The sequence below is a fragment of the Hetaerina americana genome, unplaced genomic scaffold, assembly GCF_022747635.1.
Source record: "Hetaerina americana unplaced genomic scaffold, ioHetAmer1.1.p SCAF_7, whole genome shotgun sequence".
Taxonomy (NCBI): domain Eukaryota; kingdom Metazoa; phylum Arthropoda; class Insecta; order Odonata; family Calopterygidae; genus Hetaerina; species Hetaerina americana.
This window is the reverse complement of record NW_027287316.1, coordinates 31,220,727-31,246,958: the sequence shown is the minus strand read 5'-3', so window position 1 is coordinate 31,246,958 and position 26,232 is coordinate 31,220,727. Positions and strand designations below refer to the sequence as shown.

General features: G+C 35.4%; 1 protein-coding gene across 1 annotated transcript; it reads left to right on the top strand.

Annotated features, from left to right (window-relative positions):
- Positions 1-22: 22 nt before the first annotated feature.
- On the top strand, positions 23-26,232 carry LOC139696616 (uncharacterized). Its single transcript, XM_071595424.1, has 7 exons — positions 23-101; positions 2,073-2,278; positions 10,080-10,167; positions 12,225-12,663; positions 16,897-16,934; positions 23,161-23,398; positions 25,691-26,232. The coding sequence occupies exons 2-7, from the start codon at positions 2,250-2,252 to the stop codon at positions 26,230-26,232; spliced, it is 1,374 nt and encodes a 457-aa protein (XP_071451525.1). The 5' UTR covers positions 23-101; positions 2,073-2,249.

The following is a 26,232-nucleotide window of genomic DNA, read 5'->3' as shown; positions in this document are numbered from 1 at the left end:
AGACTTGATTCATCACCTGGTAAAGAGCTTCATGCTCATATACAAGAGATGGCTCTTGAGAAGGGCCCTGTACTTGTTTATGTCGAGGAATTGGCTAAAAAGTAAGTGTCCCTCTTGGCATTTGTACTTAAATTAAACATCAATTTCCTTCCAGCTTCAGTATAAAATCAAAATATACTGTACTTTTTGGTCCAAATTTCAGCCAAAAGCTCAATTCTATGTTGATCTCTATAATTGACCAAACTTATGGAAATATTCAAAAATATTTCAGGATGAAAACAAGACTTTGACTCTCGGAAATATTTAATATTCACTTGTGAATTATTCTGCCTTTTGAATGATTCTCTGTGCAGTTTTTCTTTCATCTTGTCCCCACAGTTATTTATATTTTACAAATAAATGTGTATTTTTTCATGGCTTGTGCCCTCCAATTAATTCTCTTTTCAAGTTTCTATATGGCTAACCCATAGTTTCATCCTGGTTAGGAAGAACCATAAAATGATGAATAAATAAGAGAGCTAACATGATGCTTAACAGGAAACTTCTGTTCAGTAATTTGAAGAAATGGTGTGTGGATTTTATTACCTCTGAGAGGAAAATAGAACAATACACAAGAGCTGTTCAACAAAATGAGTGCATTTTTTGTTCATGTAATTTGTTTTACAAAATTGTTAGTTTAATATGGAATGTAAGTGTGGAACAAGTTGCAATGATGTTTTAATAGCATCTGCCTGAGGCTTATGCAATACTGGAGTCAAATCTATGTACCTTGCCCAACATAGACATTACATATCAAGATAACAATGCCAAAAAATTAAATTTTTGCCCATTAAATTTTGCGAATAAAAAATTGATGATCACACACTATTAAACAGGTGACACACTTCCATGTTTTTTAGATAATATGTATAGTGGTCCTAATTAGATTGTTCATTCCTATGAAGGGTATACTAATGTCATTCTGTGACAATCCATGCTCAACAAGCTGGCTATTTACATTTTCAATTTATTTGGTGAACTTTTTACAGTGCAATGAAATGAAATAATTTACTTTGTAACTCCACACTTAAGTTGAAAAAACACGATCCAGGTTTCGACATAGAACGTCATCATCAGGTGGTCCTCATAGAAGCAAACTTGGTGTATATAATAATAATAATAATACTTTATTCATTTTAAAAATGGTACAACCATATTAAATGTCGTCAATCATAATATTACTTAATATATAAACATAAGTGCTGAAATATACTCTCTGATCAAGAGAGGGGGGTTAAAAAGGTTACAATGTAGCTGGGAAGAAAAGAGAATTACATCTTTTGGTATTTTTTTAAATAAAGTGTGTGGAATTACAAAGTAATTATTTAATTTCATTTCAATGTGTTTTGCAAATTCCATAAAGTTATGCTTGCGACAACAAATATTTATGTTGCTTTGGAAAACAAATTGAAGAGACATTTTTTTTGTATCTATAATTGCCCCAATAGACAAAATAATGGCTGACCAAAACAAGCTTTACTAATTGATGCTTAATTCCAGAAGCATCTTCTCAACTATTTTATTCTGAAAATTTATAATGTACTGAAAACCTGCGGAAAAATGTGCTAATACCATTGATAGACTTCTGAGTTTGACCCTTAACTGATAATAAGGTTAAACAAAATATTTTCCCCTTGTGGAGACACCATTGCATTGAACCAGTTTTTTATGCTTTTACCTGCATTGTAAAGATCCATTCTGTAATCAAAATATTCACAGAAACATTTCAATGGAACGGTTTCTTTCACGATGAACATCACATCATGAAAGTCCGAGGTAGTAAGTCATGCTGGAGGGAAGGTAAACATGGTGATAACATTTCCATGAAGTTGTCCTGGTGTATCTTATAATAGATCTGTATTTAAATCAGAAAATTGCAGTAATTGTAAAGTAAGTAAAAGTTTATATCTTTTAAATTTGGTTCATCTCTCTGCGTGGCTGTTTTTCTTTCCCTGTTGCCAATTTTCGTAGTCAACATAAATTTTTAAACCCTCTTTTTTTAATTCTAATTTGTGTTTTTTGATGCATTACAGGGTTATTGTTCAATTTGATACCCTAAAACCACTCCAAAGTGGTAACCCACCACACTTATTGATGAGGTCTGACAGGGGGAAGAATTACATGATAAGTGAGAGGAAATATTTCTCAAATGCCTGTCATCAGAATGCTGTTACTATTACCAGCACCAGCAAGCATTGTGGGATTCAAACATGGCGACAGTCATCACATGGGAAAAACAGTAAATATTGCAATTTACTGCTAATTATGCTATCACCCTCTCAGTTTTAAAATACAGAAACATGAAGTTGATGATCTCATATATGAAATCTCTATTGCTTACTACAACCTCGAAACAATGTTTGTATCAAAATTTATGATAAACGTAAACTTTTTCAATTCTTGTTGTAGGAAAAACTGCTAAATAGTAAGTATTTTTCCTGGCGAATCAGCTTACGCCAGGTAGGATAAAGTTATACCTGTGTACCCTCAGCCCCATAAAATGTAGGCTGATTTCAGTGCACATTTTAAAGTAAAAAAAGTGCATCTTACGGAATGGAAAAAACAGTTCAATTCTTTTTGTCCTAGTTTTCCCACGAGACATGCGACCTATTTATTTAGAAAAAATTAAGAATGGTATTTGCTTGGAAAGTTATGCTGTCAAATTATGGTCTTGTATACAGACAAATTTTAGGTGGTTTTTGGTGATATTTTTGTCTGATTTTTTCCTGCCTTTGACTCTGACAACCAGCAAAGTTCTAGGTATCAATTCATAGAATGCAGCAGTGCTAATGAATTCACTAAAAACTTCCGGAGGTCTTTTAATTTAGCCCTTATATTAGTCACATGAACGTTAACGGAAGTAAATTATTATATTTGGGCACTTATTTTCCATGAGATATCTCTGATAAGTGGTTTAAACCATAAACACAGTTATCAACCCATCCCGTTCAACGTCTGTCTGCATTAAATCCATCATTAAGGAACAATGCCTCTCATGTGCCTACTGTCATCCATATTAAATGCTCTCCTCCATCTTCAGCCATAGAATCTGCAATAAACCTGACTCCATTGATACACACAAAAAAAAACTATAAACACAGTAATCAACTCTAAGGTTGGTCTGGTATGTGATTTGAGATCACCCAGTACTTCACCCGATGGCGTGTGAAATTCACACATCAAGCTAAGGGGGCCAGTTCCTTCCCCTGTGCCAGTTATGGTTTCCAGGAAGATCTGGTATCTAAAAAATCGTATAGATGTAGCTTGGGTGCAGCTGAGGGAGTCCAGAGAGGCTTGCCCAGGAATCGAATGTGGACCCTTCGGTCTGTAGTCCAACACTACCCCTGGACTACCGTGACCCTTTGATATATGTTTGTATTGCTTAAAAGGCCCATTACTTGCAGCTGCTCCTGAATTTGAATGTCTTGTGTGCTTGCCTCCAGGTGGATATGAGCAGGTTTGCCAGGACTCAGTACTCCTGTTGAGGCACCATAAGAACTCAGTCGTAGTGAAACTGATAGTGGCATCTGTGGAATGGCTTTTTTTGTAATTTTCGTCATTTCCATTTTCAGATAACCTTATTTTTTTCGATCCCACTTATTTTGAAATACCATGTAATTTTAACCTAACGATATGTATAGGACTTTGAATCCTTTTCAGTATTGTTACATCCAAATAAATGCAGTAAACTCACAGTGATTTTACTTGTAGAAATTTGGTCATGAGGGGATGGGCAATTGGAATCCTTATACTGAATGTCTTCATAGGTTCCCTTCCGTACAGTGTGTTGTCAAAATAAATTCTAAGAAAATATCGCTAATATATAAAATAAGAATAATTAGGAGTTAACTGTTTTTGTACAATGGAATGCAAAGCCGTAATCTAGGGCTGCAACTAAATGGTGTATTATTTATTCCACAATTTTTCTCAAGATATTGTCATCTAGCATTTTTATCAGACTAAGTGTTGTATTTACATTTAAAGGCATGTATTTTGCACTCAATTTCTCTGAAAGAAAGCTCTGTATTGTCCACATAACTAGTTACTTCCTTTAATGTAGTCATTAGTTCACTTTGGAAACAAATAGAGGGGATATAAATTGAAGCATTGTCAGTCCTGCATCAGTAACACTTGGTGATTGGATCCAAGCATTTTATTCTACTTCTAATATTTTCTATTGGTCATTGAACTACGTTGTTATATATGGTTAATAGTGGGTTTACTGAATATGATAGGGTTGTTATAGGTTGTATTTGTGGTAATGAGGTTTACTGAATATGATTTTTTAGATAAATTCAAAGGAAGCAGGATAGCTGGATGCAGTGCATTTGTTTGTCTGTGATAGCAGGGAGGATGTTGAACCAGTGCAAATAGGGTAGGAAAAGGATAGGCATATTGAGTGGAATGAATGGAGGAAGTTTGTAGAATTGAAAAGCAGTTTATTGTATTGAGTTATCAGGTTGGCTTGTGTAAGGTAATTCTAAGAACTTCAATGGTGTTACCCATGTCCATTCAAATCTACCAAAATTGGTAGAACTCCAATTATAATTCAAAGATCTCGTGCATGTTCCAATAAAATAATAATTAGTAACACCTCCCTTCAATTAAAATTTGTATTCTAAAAATTTCCTTTAATTAACAACCTTACACCTCAATATTTCACAGGAATAAACATGTGAAATATTTACTGCATGAAAATTTTGAAAATTTTAAGCAAACCTACCTCGTTATTCTTTTAGTGGTAATCTCACCTTTAAGGTAGGTTCTGAATGGGCACACATTTGTCATTGGTATGCTTCCAAGCTCTGACCAGAAAGCCAACCTGCTACGTTACACCCAATTAATCTGTTATACAATTCCAAATAATTTTATCTCCTTTTATTATGTTCAATAGACCTATCCTTTTCCTCGCCCTACCCTGGATGCCTCGCATTCTCCCTTCTCTCACAATCTTCATCAGTCCATCACCATTTAAAATATTTTGCATCCACTCTCTGACTCCTTTAGACCTCCCCAACATCCCTCTCTCCTCTTCCACCATGTCTTGTACTTCTGAGTAGGTTTTCCTTTCCGTAAATTTTACCTTTTCCACCCCCTCTCGCCTCTTCCACCATGCCTTATACTTCAGAAGGTTTTCCTTTCCGTAAATTTTACCTTTTCCACCCCCACATTGTAAATACCTCCAATTAAAACCTTTCATCTTGCTCCAATGACAATGTTTTTACACTGTACTAAACCATGCTCCATAACAAAGTTTTAAATAATTTTTTTCATGAAATCCATATTCAGCATCCATATATCAACTACTCCTTTTGAAAGTTTCTTTCCTTTATGGCAATTCTTGTTTTGATATCCCCAATACTTAGACCATTTTAGTCCGTAACACTTCCAAGATAGGTGAACTGCTCCACCTGCTCTAATTTTTGCTCTCCTATTTTAAGGTTTAGCTTTGCCTTCCTTCTCCTTATAAATCCAATTACTTTAATTTTGTTTACATGTATCTTCATCTGATTCGCTATAATCCTGATTTTCTAATGTACTCGGCAATGATCCTAACCCCTTGGCTGAGTGTCTAACTGAAGCTTGATAATTCAAAAGGTTAACATTTTATCTAATCCACCCTGACCTTCATTCCTATCTCCAGGTCTTTCCATGCCTCTGTTACTATTTTCTCCATATTTCGAAAATCTCAGGTGATAAATATGGGTAACCATCGTTACCCCTCTTACTAAGACTGCTTGTCGACACACTATCAGCCATTCAAATATGAGCAGGCTGAGAGATGTTACAGGTTGTGAATAATTCATCCAGGTCTCCCATGTACTCCTATTCTAGTATGTTCATTTATGAGGGAGTATCATAAAGATTTAATTATTACTAAAATTAATCAAGTTAGAAAATTTTTATTTGTTTTTCTGAAAAGACTCCATAGTTTCCATCCAGAGGTATACATTTCTCTCAGTGTTTGTGGACATTTGAAAGCCACTATTATAGAATTCACCAAATTGCATTGAAAACCATTGTTCCACCTCTTGAATGATATTTATAAGTCATTAAATCTTCAACCCCTCAATGGTTGTTTTGAGTTCTGGGAATAAGAAAGTCATTTGAGGCACAATCCAGAGAATGGGGTTGAAGTGGCAAAATTTCTAACCGCTTTAATTCCTCAACCGCACCTCAAGGGGGGTGAGCAGGTGCATTGTTGGTTGGAAGATAGATGCCTTGTGTGATCATAGCATACTGTTTCTTTTTTAGAGCTTCACGTAATTTGTTTAGCAGTATGAATTAATAGGCAGTAGGGATGATCTGAACCTTCTATAGGTACTAGAAAAGAAAATAATTTGGTCTTCCAATAATGTTTTATTATGGACGACTAAGGTTTTCACTTAAAGTCATCATCAGATGAAGTACCGAAGACACATTGCTTTATATACTAAATGGAGTGGAGGAGGGAGGAGGTGCTTGTAAGTGGGAGGGTAAGGGTAACTAGTGTTGTGTACGTATGGATGATATACGTCCGTTGCAATGATTATTCATTGGAAATTTCCAAGTGTTCCAAGGCATCCATTCTTAATCCCTAGTAGTAGTAGTTTTAGGGGAGGCAACCAACAGCTTGATCATTTGCGCCATTGGGGATGGGTGGAGAGAAACCTGGTGTTAGCATTAGGCAACGTCCAATCCGACAGATTTCGTCCTTACTCTTAAGTGCTCTCCACTAAGCACCTCAAGTGGGGATCTGGATACCACTGAAAAATATCTGCCGTCGCCAGGATTTGAACCTGGGCCTTGAGTGAGAAACCAGCACGTTAGCTACCTCACCATCTGAATCCTCTTATTAAACTCCTTATCACATCCTTAACATTTTCTAAAACTTGTGCCATCTTTATTTGGGTGTATAATTCTTAGACTACGTGGGTGAATAATAGCTTTTCAAGTACAAATAAAAAAGTAGACTATTTGTATAAATAAAAGACTATTTGTAAATGAACGTAAAAATAAAAAGACTATTTGTATACCAGGGAAAGGCAATCACATCAGGAATATTGCTGCAGTTTACAAAGCTTTTGGTATTGTAGCTATGTTAATCAAAGCATTTGTCAGCAGTGCATTGAAAATTCAAATGGGAATCAATGAGTGTACCCTAAGTTAATTAAGATTTTGGAAGGTGGTGTAAAATGATTTTTTTGTATTTAGATGCCATACAAGACTCCTGTAAACTATGAATAAGTTGATAATTGTTTCAAAAGTGTTAATTTTCGTCAAATTTTAACTTATTGTTTACTTGCTGGTCAAAATGGTGATCCAAAACATGTTTTATGTAGAATATGAAACAATGGAATTAATTTATAGTTATGTTTTTTAACCCATTATTCCCTGTTATTCCTGATTATTGTTAATAGAATTTCAGTTCCATAATGGTTAGTGAGTTTTCTTTTTCATTGCTTAAAAATATTTCCTATCCTGTTTTATAGACATTACTTTATGTAATGAAGTACTAAAATGCTATGATTAGTGAACAATACTTACATATTTTGACTACTATAAACAGGAATGAATTATGGAAGATATGAGAATAAGAGCAATGGTGGTTCATGCAAAGATGGAAGCCGAGCAAAGAGCATTGGAAATAAGACAAAGGGACGTAATATAACTGGGCAGCACGTTGGAGTTCCGGTTGGAACATCTCCAGTGTCAAGAGCAGTGTGCCAACAAGTGACACTTAACCAGGAAGAAAGGTTTTATGTTATTCCACTTTCATTTGTTTATCATACTATTTTCCCTTTTTGAAAAGTCATACTTTTACTTTACTCTCTTACATACCTTTACTGCTTTTACTTCTATAGTTGACTTTCCCAAGTTTTGTCATTTTATTACAAATAAAATGTAAAACTATGTCTTAAATAAAGAAATTGACTTGAGACACATTTTCAAGGAACCAAACCCATTTGTCGAGCAAAGGTAAATATATGTTTCAAAATGATTTGATTTCAAAGTGAAAGTCTGATAAAAATTAATTTTTGATTGACAGTTAATTTTTAAGCTATTGTACAAAATATATTTTTAATGTACTAGGTAAACATAAGGAATTAGTAGAAAAAATGAATCAATATTAGATGTGACAAATGATTTTTGTGACATTTTTTCTTGATAATAATTGCCATTCCATGTTAATTCAGCTAATGGTCATTGGTTCACTGTCTTTGATTCTGTTGAAATTTGATGTGTGAATTCTTTATGCATGGAAAAAAATTGTGCCTTGAGCTGTTGGCAGTTACACACTTAGTTTAAATTGAAATAAATGTTTTGTTTAAAAAAGGTCAAATTTGCATTAATGTAGGAAAGCATAAGAATAGGCATTTCTTGTAAACTTAGGGATAAATTGCAGTGACATAAGACAATAATGACATTACATAAGACTGTCTTTGAGTAACAAGTCTAAATTTTTCTTGTAATACTAAAGTGTGTGTCGCTTGTGAAGTAAAAATAAGGAAATGGATGTATAAATTCTTCGTTTTGGAAAATTCCTCAAAGTTAAGACATTTTAGAAGTTTTTATTTTAGACTTAAAGAATCAAGAATGGAAGGTATTAGGGAAAATATTGTGAGGGATATTCCACAATAAATCAATTGTTAGGTTCCAAGCACTTGCTTGGAAAATTGGGAAGAAGGATGGCATATTCTTTGGGACAAAATATGGAATGGAAAGCAAAGCAATGAGTGGCCACCTTGAGAAATCATCTTAGGTCTGAGCCTTTCTCAACTAGTATCATAAATTTTCGTGAGCTGAACCTATTATCCTTTGCATTTGAATTATTTTGAATCTATTTCTGTTGGGTGCATAAAATTTAATATATGGGTGAAATCTTTGGAAATAATTATGAATGTCAATATCAATGAAGCTATTTATATTGGCAGCATATACCTAATATTTCCTTAACATTGATAAAATCAAATGAACTCCAATAATGTAAATTTCAACAAGTTTGAATCATTTGTTGGAATAAAACATACAAATTGGGACAGTTGTGCCTTGAGTTGTTGGCATAAATGGCCTACCTGCCAATCATTCAATTGCTAATAATCAGACCAAGAAAAATATGTACTTTGAATTTTTAAGCTAATGCATCTTCAAAATCTTGAAAGGTGCTTAATAACCTTAAAACAAGCCATTAGTAATTTTGAATTTGATATTATTAGTTAAATGCCTGTATTAACATGGGTGGGTCATGTATGTGTAAAATTTTACTTAAAGTTGCAAGCCAAGTTTATTGAAAAGGAAATACCATATGCTGGTTGTAATGGCTTCTTTTAAATCCAGTCAGGTTGTTTGTTGGGAGGTTTGTCCCAGTATTTAGATGGCTCCTTTAATTTGAGATAGTTTTGGAGCATGGATTCTGTGTTGTGTGACAGTGGTTTACCATTGCAAAACAGCTCCATTGGGGTATTTTAAACATTATTTCATGGCTATTAAGTAGAATCATCTTCTTAATTACCATATTTTCCCATCGATAATGTGCGCCCAGAGCAATTTGTAGTTATCATGAATTTGTAAAGATACTGTGCGCCTTAGGCTTCACAGATTTCTTGAATGTACATAGATGCTGTGCATCTTGGTGAGTATGTGTGTATATGTATATTGTGTGTGTAAAAATATGTATATATCCATGTACTAATAATAATAATAATACTTGATTCATTTTGAAAAATGGTGCAACCATATTAAATGTAGTCAATATAAACATTATTTAACATATAAACATAAGTTCTTAAATGCAAAGAAGATTATCAAGACAGGCTAAGGAATGGTTTGATGTTAATCATTTACATTTAAATTCCAACAAAACTGAGAGGTTCTTACATGTTTAGGATATGTTTCCAAAAAACCCTTTAAGTGTAAAACTTCTCCAAGAATTTTGAAAAACACATGTATTCTTTTCAGTAATAATATACATTTATTTGTTTATTATAATAATTTTCCCTGGTTTATTATGATTTGGTCCTAAAAATTACATTGTTTTAATTTAAATAACTTCTTTACAGATATTCTCAGGTTTTGTTTACCAGTCCTCAGCTTCATAGAAACCAGCAAGCTCCACAATCAGAGAGTTCAATCAATGTGACCCCCCAGGTAATTAATCAGTTTGCAATTTTTTTCTTAAAGTTATTCATGGCAAATTTTGGTTTTGGTGCATTTGTGAAACAATTCATTGTGAGAAGTGCAATAAAACTTTTGATTTATATTATCTGTAAATTTTCCTAATTGCTGAATGGTCCAAACAGCTCTTCATGTAAGTCAATACAGTCAAAACCACACGTTTTTGTTTCTGAGATATTTTAACATTTGTAACAGGGCATTATCACTTCTTGCTAATGATGTTAATAATTATGATATTTATTCATCCTGTGTCAACATAAACATGAAGAATAAGACTAGTACAAAAAAATAATTTTGGGTACGATGCATGAAATATCCAATATTAACTGCAATATAGTATCATTGAGATTCTAATAGAGTAACATGTTTTTCCCTGTAGAAATTTTAAAAAGTTGCATTTCAAGGATGTGATACTGCAATCATGTTTTACAGATTTAGGAAGTTAATGAAAAAGCCTTACACCCGTGAGTTTTGGTCCATTGGATGTCTTTTTTAGATTAATTGAAAATAGTTTCAAGTCATTTTTCCTTCATACTAAGTGACTGTGGATAGCACAATTTTCAAGGAGTGAGTTGCTGTTTTCCCCAGTTGGTACTATAGTACTTGTTATATATATGTATGCTAAGGCCAGAAGTTTGAGAGATGCAAAAAAGGGATGATATGGTGAATGAAGAGATCCTGCAAATCTTTTTCGTGCCTTTAGAATTCTAAGAGCATGTGCAGTGGCACTCCAGAAAAGGGGACCATAAATGAGTTGTGGATTAAGTTTATTAAAGTGCATGGTGTTTAACTCATATCAATTAATGGTGTGCTTTAAACTACTGGACATAAAGCAAAGTATACTTGGTTTATTGTGTAAATAATTAACATGTCTCAGTTAAAATTAGCTTAAAAAAAGCAAGGAATTTTGTATTCTTAACATGTTCAACAAACTGTTTTTTTAGCCTACAATATTCACTATTACATGTTGATTTAGGGGGAAATTTATTGTGTTTTTTCTGCATTAATGTCAATGCAGTTAGCCACAAACCAAAGTGCTATTTGTTGTAGGGCTTTTCACCTTTATATGTCAAGTTGCGCAAGGATTTTCCAGGCAATACTGTACCGTGGAATCTTGCGTAATTGGCATAATTTGTTCTATATTTCTAATATGATTCCATGCCAAAATAATAAATGTACTAGGTTTATTCAAAGAAAATTGTGTTTGCATTGTTTAAAGGATCATAAATCGTCTTCATATTTTCTTCTATTGCTGAATGAGCAAACCTGAAATGCAAATTCAATTTTAAAATTAAATAAGAATCAAAATAAATAGTTTATTATTTGATACATTCCTAATTCATTTTTATTAGAAAGCTGTCTGGAGACATTTATAATTTTTTGAGAATGCTACTCAGCATTATGATTAAATATATTTGTAGCATGCCAAGCCATTGCTGTGTAAGAACTATTCCTCATATGTATGGTACAATGCAACTGTTTCCCTTGACCTCCAAATCATACGTAGCTTGCCTTTTTGGACTTCGCACTTCTTGATGGCTCATGGAGTTCTTAAATAGTGATTAAGCAAAGGCTTAATTTTATAATTTTGCTTGCATTGGCACAAAATAAGCTATGTGAGATGCCCTTTCCATGGCTTGTTGCCGGGCAATGTTCTCAATCGTGACCTGCAGTGGAACTACCATATGGCAAGTAATTCAAATTGAAATTTGTCCAGATTTAAGTGCTGCACCCTGTATAAATTCACTTTAGTATATTCTTCCTGACGATATCAATTACATCACAATTGAAAACCTGTTGTGGCAGGTAATACTCGGAATCTATGAGCTGCTTGAAGTTACCAATAAAGTTCTCTGCTACCTTAGAGTTTTAGCTTGCAGCTTCACCATGCAGAGAATTCCACAAATTAAATGTATCTTTATATGAACCTGCTTTAAATAGAGCACTCACTCTTATTTTAGCATAGAAATATGCTCTGTTAATATCAATATCAGTCATCAGCTCACGTACATATTCTTGTCATCCCAAAGGTCACCCCAATGTTGGGGCCTCAGGGTAACATCATCCTTCCAAACACTCCGAAGCAAACACCCCTCAAGGCAAGTTGCTCCACCTCAACGTCATCATCCGAGAGCATCTGCACAGTGCCTCCCATCGGGGCCTCCACGTGTGAATGCCCATCCTGTTGGGAGAGGGTGAATGGTCAGCCATGCAACTTGGTGTCCTCCATCGAGACAGAGCGGTTTCCCTACAATGCCTCGCCCATGTGCTACTGCTGCTATTCTGTGGTGGATTGGAGGCCTGGCCCCAATGGCAGCAACCACTCAGTCCCCTCCTTGGTCTCTTCTTGTGGTGGGCCAATCATCCAGGCCCCACCTGTCTACCCATGCCCCTCCCTCCCGCCTGAGATTTGCCTGACTCCCCCACCTGAATCACTGCCACTTGAAGGGCGGAATCTCCCACTTCAAGGTCAGTTATCATGATAGAGTGAATTTTGTGATTTTTGGTGAGAAATTTTAATTTTTATTCAGAGTGCATGAAGTTTTATCTAAGCATTAGACATGATTTTTGATAGAATACTCAATTTTTTTGATGATTCAGGTCAGACACTGATTTCTGAATGGAAGTTTAAAAAATAATGTCTTCCTTGAATAAATTATCCAAGATAATTTTTCCTTCAAACCCACAAGCTATCTATTGAGATTTTCATGTCATTGGATTCCCAAGGAGCACTCCTGATTGTATAATTTATGGAAAAAGTATTGCCAGGAATAGGAGGGCATATTGGTGTCCTATCTTTTGATTGGGTTTTTTTTGGCAGTTTCTAAAGTGTATTCGGAAAAGCCTCTCCTCTCTTTTGTGATTAGTTAAGAGTCAATGTTCTGTTAAGATCCTAACCAAGTGTGCTATATAGTGGTGTTAAGGCACAGTTTCCTCCTGTTTTTATGGTTCTAGGTTGCTTTTGTAACTAACCTCAGTGCTCTTGATATTAGCCCATTACAGTATTTTCTGCTGTTGCATTTCATTTCTTAGACACCACTTAATAGCGGTCTCTGGCCTTGTGAATGACCTGCGTGGCCTTGGGTCTGGAACAAATGGTTGTGGTAACGGACCAAATTTTTTGAAAAATCAGGTATATAATTTGTAAATTGAAAATATGAAATGTAAACTCGCAATTCCTGATGAAATCCTGGTTTTGCTGCTTAAGTTGTGAGGTCAGCTTGTTTTATCTGTTGGTCATTGTGCATTAAGGTATTTGCAAAACCAAAACTATAGGAAGATTAAATTCAGTAGTACCAGTGGCTTGCGAAGTGATCTACAAAAAGATATGACCTAATTAGATTCCAAGCACTTGAGAGAGATTGTCAAAAAGGGCTGTATATTCATTGGGACAAAAACTGGAAAATGAAACTCGTATGATGATTGGCTACCCATATAAAACCCCTATAAATATTATTATCATGCACAAAATTAGTGAAATTATAAAAATTATAACACTTGTAATTCATCTCACTTGTTAGGTATCACTCTTGAAATGTTGTAATTCAAAATTATAATTAGGATAGTTGTTCATTGGGCACATAAGTTGAAAATATAAGGAATGATAATGACTGTGACTCAAACATGATGAAGCGTGAAAAATGCTAGAACTGCTGACTGAAAACTGGGATCATTTGCACTGCCCTGATGCAACAGATATATATAGGTGATGAGCTCCTAAATAATAAAAAGTATTGAAACTTAAAACTTAAAAAAATTTCAATTTAACTAACTGTTTGCTCTAGTCAAACATCATGGTAGCTTAAATTCTCCTGTGTTAAGTTTTCTTCAATTATGCAGGAAGGTAAATTTTACTATGTTTGACAATTGAAAGAAGAGTTGAGAAACTATCATTTTCAATTGAGGGAAAATAAAAATTTTGGAACTAGTTGAATCTCATGATGGAATCTGTATTGATCTCGAAAAACGTTTAATATTGCAGATCTTTACACCGAGAACAATGTTGATAAATTGCGATTCGATTCTTGAAATATACGAAAATGCAGGCATAGAATTGTAGTTTTAAACAAGGAAATATTACTCAGTCCAATGAATATGTGAACTGAGGCCCTAAAAACTTTGCCAAATGATACTTTGAAAATTTCCTTGTCTCTCTTAAAAAAACAACCTGAGATCCAACATTACAATAAGGCCTACAATTCTGAGTACAGTGGGACCTCATCGAGCATAATCCGTTCTGCAATCTTTCTCATGTAGTGAAACAGTCAAATAGTGAAACAATTATTTGTGTATAAATTGATGTAAAATACAATAATATGTACCATGCCAAAAAAAATGAATTTGTACAATTTTATTCAAAGAAAATTATGTATGTATGTTTAAGATTGTGGACCATGTTCATTTTTTCATTCTTTTGCGGAAAGAAGCTACCGGGAATGCAAACTCGATTTTTAAAAGCAAAAAAGAATCTAAATTAGTTGATAATTTATGATATGTACCTAATTCCTTTTTACTAGAAAGCTGTCTAGAGATATTTGTTTTTGCTAATGTTTCAAATTATGGTATAAATGTGATATGCGTAGTATGTGATGCAAGTTCCCCATGACATCCACATGTCAGTTAGGCTGCTTTTTTAAACGGTGATATAGGTTTGCTTTGGCATCTTCTTCTCAAAGAGAACCATCTTTTCACAATTTAAAATATGTTGCAGGTAACCCTTGGAATGTAAGTGCTTTTTGAAGTCACTGATGAAGTTCTCTGTTGCCTTTGACTCAGAGCTTGCTGCTTCATCATGCCTCACAATGCTGTGCATGATGATTCTTCTCTTTAACTTCTTGAATCATGCATGGCTCCCCTTAAATATTTAATCAGCCGTTGATCCTGACATCTTTTAAACAAGGTCCATGGAAATCACTTTCCCCTTCTCACAAATTGTTTTCTTGTCAATAGTGTCGCTTTGCAATTGATTTTCATTTATGCATATAAGTAGAAACCTTTCAACATCGTTGAGAATATGTAACCATTGCATAGATACTCTAGTCACTCTATTTAAGCATCTTTCTCCTTGGTCTTGTCCGTGTTCTTGCAAAAAAAGCCGATCATTCATGTTAACCGATTGTAGATGGTGCATGCTAGATCAGTCACACTTGCACCTAGTTCCCAATTTTCAATGATTTTTCTTTTCATTTCTGTAATGCTTTTGTTTAATCCTCTTCCTTATGGATTTTTCTTGAGGGCCAACTATGCGCGAAGTATTATTAAACTTTTCACAAAAAAAATCACTGAAAATACGTTTGAACACAAGTTTGTAAAAATATATGATCACTAGCAATCCTAAGATAGTAGTAGTTTTAGGGGAAGTGACTGACAACTAAGGTCATTTGTACCATTAGGGATGGATGGGGAAGGAAGGGTGGATTAGGTGCTGAGGGAACCGCAGTGTAACATCCCATCTGATGGTATTACTCAAAGTGCTCTCCACGAAGCGCCTCAAGTAGGGATCAGGATACCACTTAAAAATATCTGCCTTCTTCAGGATTCAAACCTGGGCCTTCTCAGTGGGAAGCAACTCAGTGTACGAATTACTCACAGTGCAAGGTGCTTGTTAAGCGAGGCTACACTGTACTTCCTTCCTCCCTTCATTCCACCCAAAATGCCTATCCTATTCCTTCCCCTTTCTCCTTTACCTTACATTTTCCTCTGACTCGGTCTTTAACGTCTCATCCCCTGTGAAAATGGTCTGCATCCATCTTTCCTGCCTCCTTTTGATTTCTTCCAACAATCCTCCTCCCCTCTCCCTTCCCATTGTGACATGTTCAATATATGTCTCAAACATTTCTTTTAAGAACCAGTAAACATCATTATCACTATCACCCTGCCATTAGTACTTACTTTTTTCCACTGAATCTTCTCTTGATATTTGTACAGCTACAATTTTTCAATGCAAATTGTTATGGTAAGCTGCAGCCCTTGGATTTAGGCATCATTCCCTCATTTAAGGTGCATAATTGTAGAATGATAATACATAAATTTATATCTCTGCATGATTGTGGTTGGAATATAAAGACAAAAAAATTGAATGTACTAGATGCTTTACACCGTATATCATAGGTAATTTAAGGAATCGACAATATATAACTGCTTTAGGAAGGTAGGAATTTATATTGATTGTATTGCAGAAATTCCAGTCAAAGTTATTCATGATGATGATGGTACCATTGACAGACTTCAGTATTTAGCCTGTAAAAGTGAATATTTTCCTGCATTTTGTACTTTTTTGAAAGACCTAAGGGCTATAATACAAGCAACTATGACGATTGTTCACTGACTCAGCTGAAACATTAGAGGGAGGTAGAGACTTGGATTTGATAAGAAAGGGGGAAGGATATTTATGGTAGGTCTAGCCCCACATAGTTTTATTAGAATTTTCCTTTACGAAATTTAAAATATTTATTTTTTAAATAAAGCTTGTTGGGAAAGTATCTCATAAATAATATAAGTTCATGGTGTAAAATTTGCACCAAAAAATTTAGTATGAAGATGCTCTTAATTTTATTTAACTCTTTGGTTGCCTGCATATAAAAGGCTGGTATTGTACAGTCCCTAACAGCCTTTAGATTTTATATGACCTTCCTTTTATTTAACCCACATTACTACCTTGTCAGTTTTTATAAACTTGATACCCTCAATTTTTTTTTCCAGAAATTCCTGGGTATCGGGTCTACAATATGGGTCATGACGTAAGTTGTTTTTCTTTATTTGTCCCATAAGTATGTACTGTTTACTTTTTATGCTCCTAATGCAATTTTTATAGGTGTCTTACCAAAAATATGATTTTTTTCATGATCCAGAATGTCATTGAAATTCTTAAGTTACAGTTTGTTTATTTCTTAAATTAGTTGATATAGTATGTCATATCCATTTTAAGTAATGAAAAACCTTGTACACTTCCTTGCAATTTATTATTAACTAATCGATTTCATTTTTGCTTTCCTTATTTTTGTGATGGGCAAAGCTTTGCCCTGAAAATGACATAGTAGAGACTATGAAATTGATAATAATAATAATAATAAGTTTATTTGTCCAGAGACTGCATCATACAAAAAATTGTACACATAGTATAGGACACGTCAATATATACAATAATACACAATGTAATACATATACCTATTCTAAGTTTCATGTTCCATGAAATTCCTAATAGAATAGAACAAATTCCTTTGAAGAAAAGCTCTCAATTTCCTTTTAAATAGATAAATGTTTGTGCTGGATTTCAGGTCCTCATTTAGCTTATTAAACATAAAGAGACCCATAGATTTAGGGCCTAGTGCGGTGGTTCTAGGTCTTACGTAAGTTCGGTGCTGATCATTTTTAGACCTGGTCCCATAGTGGTGAATACCACAATTTGTGTCATACATTGAAAGGTTTACAAAGGTGTACACCAGTAATACATAGATATAAATACATGGCAAAGGTAGAATGTTCAATTTATGGAATAATGGACGACAAGGAGCATTATGCTCTGCTTTGGCAATTAGGTGTACGGCTCGCTTTTGAATTTTAAATATTGTGTCTGCAAGCGGAGAAGAACCCCAGAAAAGGATACTATATACTATACAGGAGTAGATATTTGCATAATATATTGACATGAGGACATCCATTGTTACGGTAAACCTGATGCTTCTAATAAGGAAGCAAATGGTATTCAGTTTTTGCCCAGGTGACACATATGCTCCCACCAGGACAACCACCCGTCTAGAACTATTCCTAGGAATTTTGCATGGGGCGCTTGGGGAATTAGTTTTCCACTTGCTTCAATTGCAAAAGTGGCCATGTTTTTGTTTTTATTTGCAAAGTAAAGTAGTTGGGACTTTTCCACATTTAAATTCAGCTGATTCCTGCTACACCATGAGTTCAGATGTTGAACGGTTTGTTTAGCATTGTTTGTTAAACTTTGGACTGTAGAGGCAGTGAGTATGATACTGGTATGATATGTTGGTTTGATATGAGCAGTGAGTATGGTGGCAGTGATGGCAATGATATTGGTATGATATGATAGGTTGTTAACTTATTGCATTGAACTGCACTAGATCTTTCATTACCTATATAGATATGGGTAGATCCAAATAACATAATTTCAAATTATTCTATTGTATTTGGTTGAATAATTATTCATATATTATTTAAATACTACAAAGTGAGGAATTTTCTGGTGGTATGGTAAACATTACCTCTCCCTAACCCCATAATGCGTCATTCAAATAAAAAACATTTTCTATTAGTAATATGCTACAGTATGAAATTAGGAAGACTGTAAAAATATTTGCATTTTCAGCTATAATTTATTTTTTCAAAAGTTATACATGGTCACAACAGATGTTTCTAAGTGATGTTTCTTTGTATTTTCCAATTTTTTTGTATTTAACTTTGGGGTCAAAATTTTAACACTTAATGTTTATAATTTAATTAAATGTGGACTGTCTTTGAAAACTGGGAATTGGAAACACCTGAAATTTTGGAGAAAAGATGTTTTCATTTGATGATACATAATTGGCAGTAGTCAGAAAATTACCTATTTATTATTTCATGAGCATTAATAATGTTCGGACTGGTGATTCCCTTTTTGAAAAACTAGTGACTTTCAAAATTTTATTTATTCTACAATAAGGCTCAGAATTTTGCAGGACATGTGCTTGGAAGGGGTACGATGCACATATTTGGATTAACTAATTACCGTAAACCCTACATAATCTGAGCCCAGTCTATAAAGACTTTCTATCTCATCGTCGAGTATGCCTGGACCTAAGCTATCTTCCTCTATTTCATTTTCCTTTTCAATGTGTCTAATCTTGTTGGCCTAAGTTCTTTATCAAACAGTTCTTCCATATATTCTTCAATCTCTCTGGGAACTATTATCTTACTAGACTTATCTCTAACTGTGTGCACAGATCTTTCCTTCTTAATTCCTTATAGTGATTTAACCTTGCTCTATAGCGCACCAATTTCATCCTTCTTCAGCAAAATTTCCATATCCTGGCACTGCATTTTCCACCATGCTTCTTTTGCTTCATTTGTTGCCCGTCTCTATTTATTATTTGACTCTCTGTTCTTAATTTTGCCTAAACCTGTGTTTACAATCTTCCATTTTCTTCTCTGATCCATCTTTGCAATCATCTCATCCATGATCCACGGTTTCCTTGTCCTTTTTCTGTTCATGGTTTCTACATTGTCTCTTGTGGCTTTCGATAACCCTTTCTTGATACATTCCCATTTTTCTTCGATAGTACTCAGCTCTTTACTGTCCTCCATGATTTTCTCTACAACCTGCTGATACTCCTTCCATGTCAATCCATTCAATGCTTCTGCATTCCATTTCCTAACCCGCCCACCTTGCCTTATCCTTCTGAAATGGACAGCTTTATAGCAAACTAAATTGTGGTCAGAGTCCACATCTGCTCTCGGGAAGCGGTGCGAATTGATCACACTGTTCCCGAATCTGTGCTTAGCCATAAAATAATTAACTGATACCTTTCTGAGTTACCTGGCATTTTCATTAAATACCTATGCCTTCTGTGGTGTCTAAACCAAGTGTTGGTGATGACTAACCTCTGTGTCCTGCAGAAATCAAATGCTTTCACCCCACAGTTATACCTCGAGCCTAAACTGCAGTCCCCCTTCACATCACCATCTCTTCCTTCGCCTATTATCGCATTCCAATCCCCCATCACTATCAAATGTTTCCCTGTGCAGGAACACGTAATTATGTCCTCTAACTGATCATATATCCTATCAACTTCTTCCTCCTTATGATTGCCTGAAGGCATGTTCGTATGCCTGAGCAATGATCAAGTTGGTCAGTTTTGCTGTTATCTCTACTGGAAATATTCTATCCATTGCTTGTTCTGTGTTGACTACACTTCTTCCTACCTCTTTATTCAATATTATGGCAAAACCTTGTAGGCCCTCGTCCCCGTCGATGTGTGTAATTTTATAACTATCACTCCATTTATCCCCGCTATCCTTCAATCACACCTCCTATAAACGTAAAATATATAAATTTCCTCTTTCCATCTCTCGCTTAATATTCTTTAATTTTTCTATCCTCGGCATTGCCCTAAATTTTCAAGTTCCTCTTCTAACTAATTTGGTCTTCTTCTTCTGCATCTTCTGTCCTGCTGCTATCGGTTTTCCCTTGCAAGGGTTTTGTGGGATGACGACCGCGGAAGCCTTGCCTCCCCCAGTGCGGGGCACGACACAGCCGATTTGGCAAAGCCTTGTAGTTGCCAGGACTCATATTCTCTATATTGTCCATAAATATATTCTTGGGAATAATAATTGAGGTGGTTTCCTGTAGCCTTTCTTAATAGTGTTTTTAACGTGAAACCATCACTCAATGGCCATCCCACTGGGGTCAGATGCCTTTGCAGCTGCCTCACTCAGGAACAGATGCTGTGTGGACTACCTTTCGTAGGGCTCCTGACCTTCGACCTATCTGGCATGGGTGACCATACTAGGAGCAATTATAATTGCTCCTGCCAGAACAGCTCTAGGGGTCATCGGAACGCTCAATCCCTTCCACCACATCAAGGTTGTTGTCCATGGGAGGGATAATTCATATGTTCATCTAAATACTGTACATTTTGCAGATGACTTACATTTACTTGAAATAGATAGTTAATTCTTTCTCAAAATTTCCTTACTATCTGTAAACCTTGGTACTGTATGATTATGGAATATTCTGGTTGAAAGAACATAAGTAATTTTTGATACATAATAGAACCATGAAAGAGTGGTGGTAAAAGCTGTAATATAAAGCATTAAAACAAGGAGAGAAGTCAGTGAAGAATTTGGATGTGGAAGTTTCTGTTGGGAGTTTGACTTTCCTTGACACACTATCTAGTCGGAAACAAAAAGGAAAGTCAAACCTTGAAACTTATTTCAGGAAGATGAAAAATGGCAAGAGACCTCATACTCTGATATATGTACATATATCCATCATTGTTCTCTGGGATAATTACTTCAGGTGTTTTCGGATTGCCTTTCTCAATGGTGTTTTTAACATGACACCATTGCTCAAAAGGCCATCCCGCTCTGGTTGGATGTTTTTTAGTCATCTCATTGAGGAACAGGTGCTGCATGACTACCTTTCGTTTAACTGGTACCCTTCGACCGATCTTGCATGGGTTACGATGATGATTCCGTTAATATTCCTATTATGACTTTACCATTTTATAGCTGTTTTTTTGCTGAAATCTGTATTTTATGTGGGTTATTATTATCACCCTATGAAAGAAGTAGATATTATTAAACTGAAATTGCCACAGAAAACACCTGTTCACTTGGGTGTTGTTATAGAAATTCCTACTGCCACTAATTGGCCCAATTCAATATTATATGCAGACTTGCAATGTGGCATTAGTCTGGAAACTTTCGGATTGTTTCACATATTACCTGCTTTGAAATGGAAGGTGATGATCCAACATGCTGACTGCAAATGAAGTTCGAATAGACCCCGGGAGTAGAAGAATAGATAAGAAATAAATACTGATGGACTGAAGCTATGAAATAATTGAAGCTATGAAATTCAAATAACTGTAACTTATTATGGTGTTATAGCATGGGCATAATGAAATATGCTCCCTGATTAGCAAACTAAGAGTAGATCTTTTTAGAGAACAGGTTGGTAGGGAGGCATGTGATTTCATCCAGGGTTAATTATTAAATATTATAACTTTGTCAATGAAATTAAGAATTCATATCACTGATATACACTTGGGCAGCAACACTTTTTTGTCAACGAATATAATAATTTATATGAATTATCTAGAAATTTTGCTCATGTTGAGCCAAAAGCTTTTTAATGACTAAAAATACATTTCACCAAACATTATCCCCAGTTCACAATTAAAATCCCATTGATGCATTTCAGCTTACGTATGACAAGAGAATTACAGTGTGTAACTACATGAATAACTATGTTCTTTGTGTATTGAATTGCTAAGGTTTATCCGAACTTGAAAGCTTGCGAATTACTTTCCTTTTGTTTGTGGACTGGTCTTAGCAAAGAACTATACAGCATTTCAAATTAAGTGGGATTAAAGTAATGAGGTCTTACTGCAAATCGTCTTTTTTTTATTTACATTTTGGTGGCATATTGGTTAGTGTAAGTTTGGATGCAGTGTCAATCCTTCTTTTAAATGCTGTCCTTGTATTGACTCCATATGTGCCTACCTTCAAATTAGGAAATAAAGGAAAAGTGCCCCTTTATTTACACCAATTCAAAAATAATGGGGTTAAGATAACTTCAAGATTCCTGTGAGTTTAATTCCAAAAGGGAGGTCTTCAATTAAATAAAATGGAAAGAAAGTTTATTTTCAATAACTTGTGCATCTTTTTGAAGAAATCCTCCATTTTTCTACTTTAATTCATGTAAATGGATATGTACTGAGATCATCCTTTTTTGATCCTTGTAATAAATTTGCACTTTTTAGGAATATAAGGTACAGCTTTTGTGTGGAAATTACAAAATCTTAAAATAATTCACTCATATTAGCAGATGACTCTGTTAAAAGTTACTGTCGCTGCATCTCCTGCAGTTCTTTGAATTGTTTATTTTTTCCATTTTTCAGCCACTTTTATTGTATGTTACAAGGTTAATATGAATATAAAATCCATTATTTATGATTTACCCTGGTCTTTTCTTCTCTTTAAGGTTTATATGTAATTTTCTGGAGAAAGTTAATGATGAAACTTGATGATGATGTAAGGTGTAATTATGATCCTGTAATTTGTTTAAATTTAGAATTGCATGCATAATTTATATGTAATCATCTCGAGGTGACAATTTCATGTTCCAAACATGTCATCTACATTTTAAGTTACTGATTTTTGGATATATTTATTTATTAGTTTATTGATATTGAATAAATTTGCTTGCATGTAAAAATGTTTTGCATTCCTCTTCAGTTCTATCGCCCAGGTTACATGGCTTGGCCTGGGTCGAACATATACACGGGGCACCAGCACGAGATGGAAGGGGGAGGACACACTCAGGATGATGAGAAGCATCCACAACAGGTGACGTGCACGACCATTGATGCACCCACCAGCCAAAATGAGTCCCCAACCATGGCTCCCAATATTCTTGCACCTCCTTCCCGCCAAGATTCAGCATTCACTGGACAAATAGGGCGGTCTGAGCAAGGTATGTGCCCAGCATCCTTACAGATTTTCTGCTCCAAGGTTATATGGTGAATAATATTATTTCCTAGCACAGGCATTGTGGTTGCGATAGACCTAGTCAAGATAAAGGCAGGAAGTTTTGCAAGTATATACAGGATCTGTCCCCAAAATAATGAGTAGAATGAATAGGGAAAAAAATTAATGCAGATAAAGGCACAAATTACTAAAATTCTTCAAAGGAGCACCCTTGTGCATAGACCCTCTGATGCCAGAACCTTTGCCACTTGCAGTATGTTTCCTGGAAGACGTTGACAGAAACTTCAAACAGTCACCTCTTCACAACCTCTTTGACATTATCCAGTGTTCCAAAATGGTTGCCCTTCAGGCTCCTTTTTATTCTTGGTAACAAAGATAAATCCAGTGGCGCCACATCGAGGCTGTTAGATGGTTAGGGGCAGCATGGGCAATACATTTGTCCACGTACAGTGACCTTCTTGGGAAAAGAGCAAAGTTCATACTGCTGTTAAACCTAGATTGTTCATTGAAGGTTTGTAGAGGGAGAATGAAAGGAGGTGATAGTGGGAATAAGGAAACAAAATCCAACTTAGGTTTTAATTTATCGAAATCATGAAGGGATCTAGATTGTGCAGTGGCTAAAGCACTGACTTCCCACCCTGAGGGTCTTGGGTTTGAATCCTATTATGGGCTGGATTTCAGTGGTTTCCTGATCCCTACTCGGGGTACTTTGTGAAGAGGACTTTTTTGGAATGCAATCTGTGGGATGGGACTTTAAGCTGTGGACCCCTTGGCACCTTTCCTTACGGTTAGGCTCATGGCGACGCTGGGTTTCTCTCCACCCTTCCTCCAATGCCTGAATATCATACCCCTACGGAATTAACCCCCACGTACACCTTCTGGCAAAATTGGCCTCTGCTGTGGGTTACTTCCCCTAATAATTACTACTACTGAAACTCTACGGTGCTCAGAAATGGCATTTATCTATAATATGCGCTGCTACTGCCAGTTGAGTCATTTGAATGATTACGGTCTTCTGTGGGTTTTACTTCTGAAGCACAAAGAACATCTTATTTTTCAATGATAACAATCTATTATAATGATTATGACCACATCATTTAGGCTTTTAGAGACTTTTTTTGTTACACTTCAATCAAGGATTTCATTTAAGAATATAACTTTGACACTAAATGCAGGTTATAAACTATTAGCGGGAAGAAAGATATACATTGATAAGGTTTTTGTCAATATTTTTTGCTTATTCCTGATAAACTGCAGCAATCAACCGAAATGTTGGTTTGATAGGTGAGGGTAGAGATTACTTTATACTAAGCTGTACTGGGTATGAAGTTCACACATCAGTAGGGTAGGGAGTCTTGGTCCTTTCCCCATATTGCCTTCAGTTTGTAAGCAAGACCTGGTGCCCTATAAATTACGCAGCTTGGTTGAAGCTGAGGGTGCTAAAAGGTATGCCATCTGAAATGAAATCTGAATCCTTTTTATAACAGTTAAGCATTCGACTCCTTGAACAACCACACCCTCTTAATTCCTATTCATGTTATTACAATATTTATATTCTGCTTGTGGCAAACTCAATTGTCATTTTTCTCTCCTCTTCTCAAGCCTTATGGAGCAGCTTACTTTATAGCTCATTGGCTTCGTTGTGTATACAAGTTAAACTGTCACCAAGGTATAATCCTATTGCACATGCTTAGATTGGTTGGTAGTTAAATCACCCATATGACACTCACTAAGTTGCAAAGTGGATCTTCACATCTTATGATTGATGTAATTCAAATATGTGAGTAACATAATAAATGAAAAAGAAACACTTTGTTCCAATCCACCACTTTATTACAGGTACGACTAGTTTCGACGCTACGGCGTCATCCTCAGGTACGAAGGCCGTAGCGTCGAAACTAGTCGTACCTGTAATAAAGTGGTGGATTGGAACAAAGTGTTTCTTTTTCATTTATTAAAATGAACTTCCACAAAGTTGAGGCTGAAACTATTGAACTAATGTGAGTAACATATTTACTCTTGCCGTGTCTGTAAAATAGGGACCTTTCGTAATAATAATAATAAATGAGTTATGTTAAATAAATAAGTAATGAGTTAAAAAATGAGTAATGTTTTTTCAATTCATGCATTCAAGGCAGTGTGGGAAGCCAAGGAAATATTTTAGTAATTGGGCATTTCTTCTTAGATAGTTGTTTGTAAATTATTTTTTTGAAGCACAGGTTTTAATTCCAGTGACAATCAGAAATGTTCAATGTATAAATTTCTGTTGTGATTTTAGATTTCACCCCACTCTCAAAGGAAGAAAAGCCTAGTTATGATCAGAGCATGAACCAGCTCAAATACCCAAGTTCTACCCAGGTTCAAATGACTTCAGATCATGGTCTGCTGACTGGAGAAAGGGCAAGAGATGAGTTGCCTTTTCCTTCAACACAAGGTAGTTGCTCACTGCCTGCAGAGCAGCAGGAGGTGGAAATTTTGCCGCAGAATGTTGGTAGGTGGGTAGACACTGTTCGCCATATTCCTCCTCCAGTGAATGGCTCCATGGTCCATCCAATGCCCCCTTCATTCATGCCCATGCAATCCCAGTCACTCTCCCCTGCTATGTTCCCATACCCACCTCCCCATGGAGGATTAGAAACACCATATTATGTGTGTGCAGCCACAAGCTCGCATACATCCGGACACCATTTGGTTTACAGTCCATTCCCTACGCCTCACCCCTTGCCACATCCCCAAACCCATATCTTGCCTGCCCCACTCCATCCACGGTTTTTTTACCCAAACACCCATGCAAACAGCAGTGTGGCACCTCTCCAGTGA

What these genes read in the sequence shown, in the direction of transcription:
- LOC139696616 (XM_071595424.1), top strand. Translation starts at nt 2,250, where the DNA reads ATGGCGACAGTCATCACATGGGAAAAACA. An exon ending in GTCATCACATGGGAAAAACA is followed by an intron (nt 2,279 to 10,079) that starts GTAAATATTGCA and finishes ACTTCTTTACAG; the next exon opens with ATATTCTCAGGTTTTGTTTA. An exon ending in CAATCAATGTGACCCCCCAG is followed by an intron (nt 10,168 to 12,224) that starts GTAATTAATCAG and finishes GTCATCCCAAAG; the next exon opens with GTCACCCCAATGTTGGGGCC.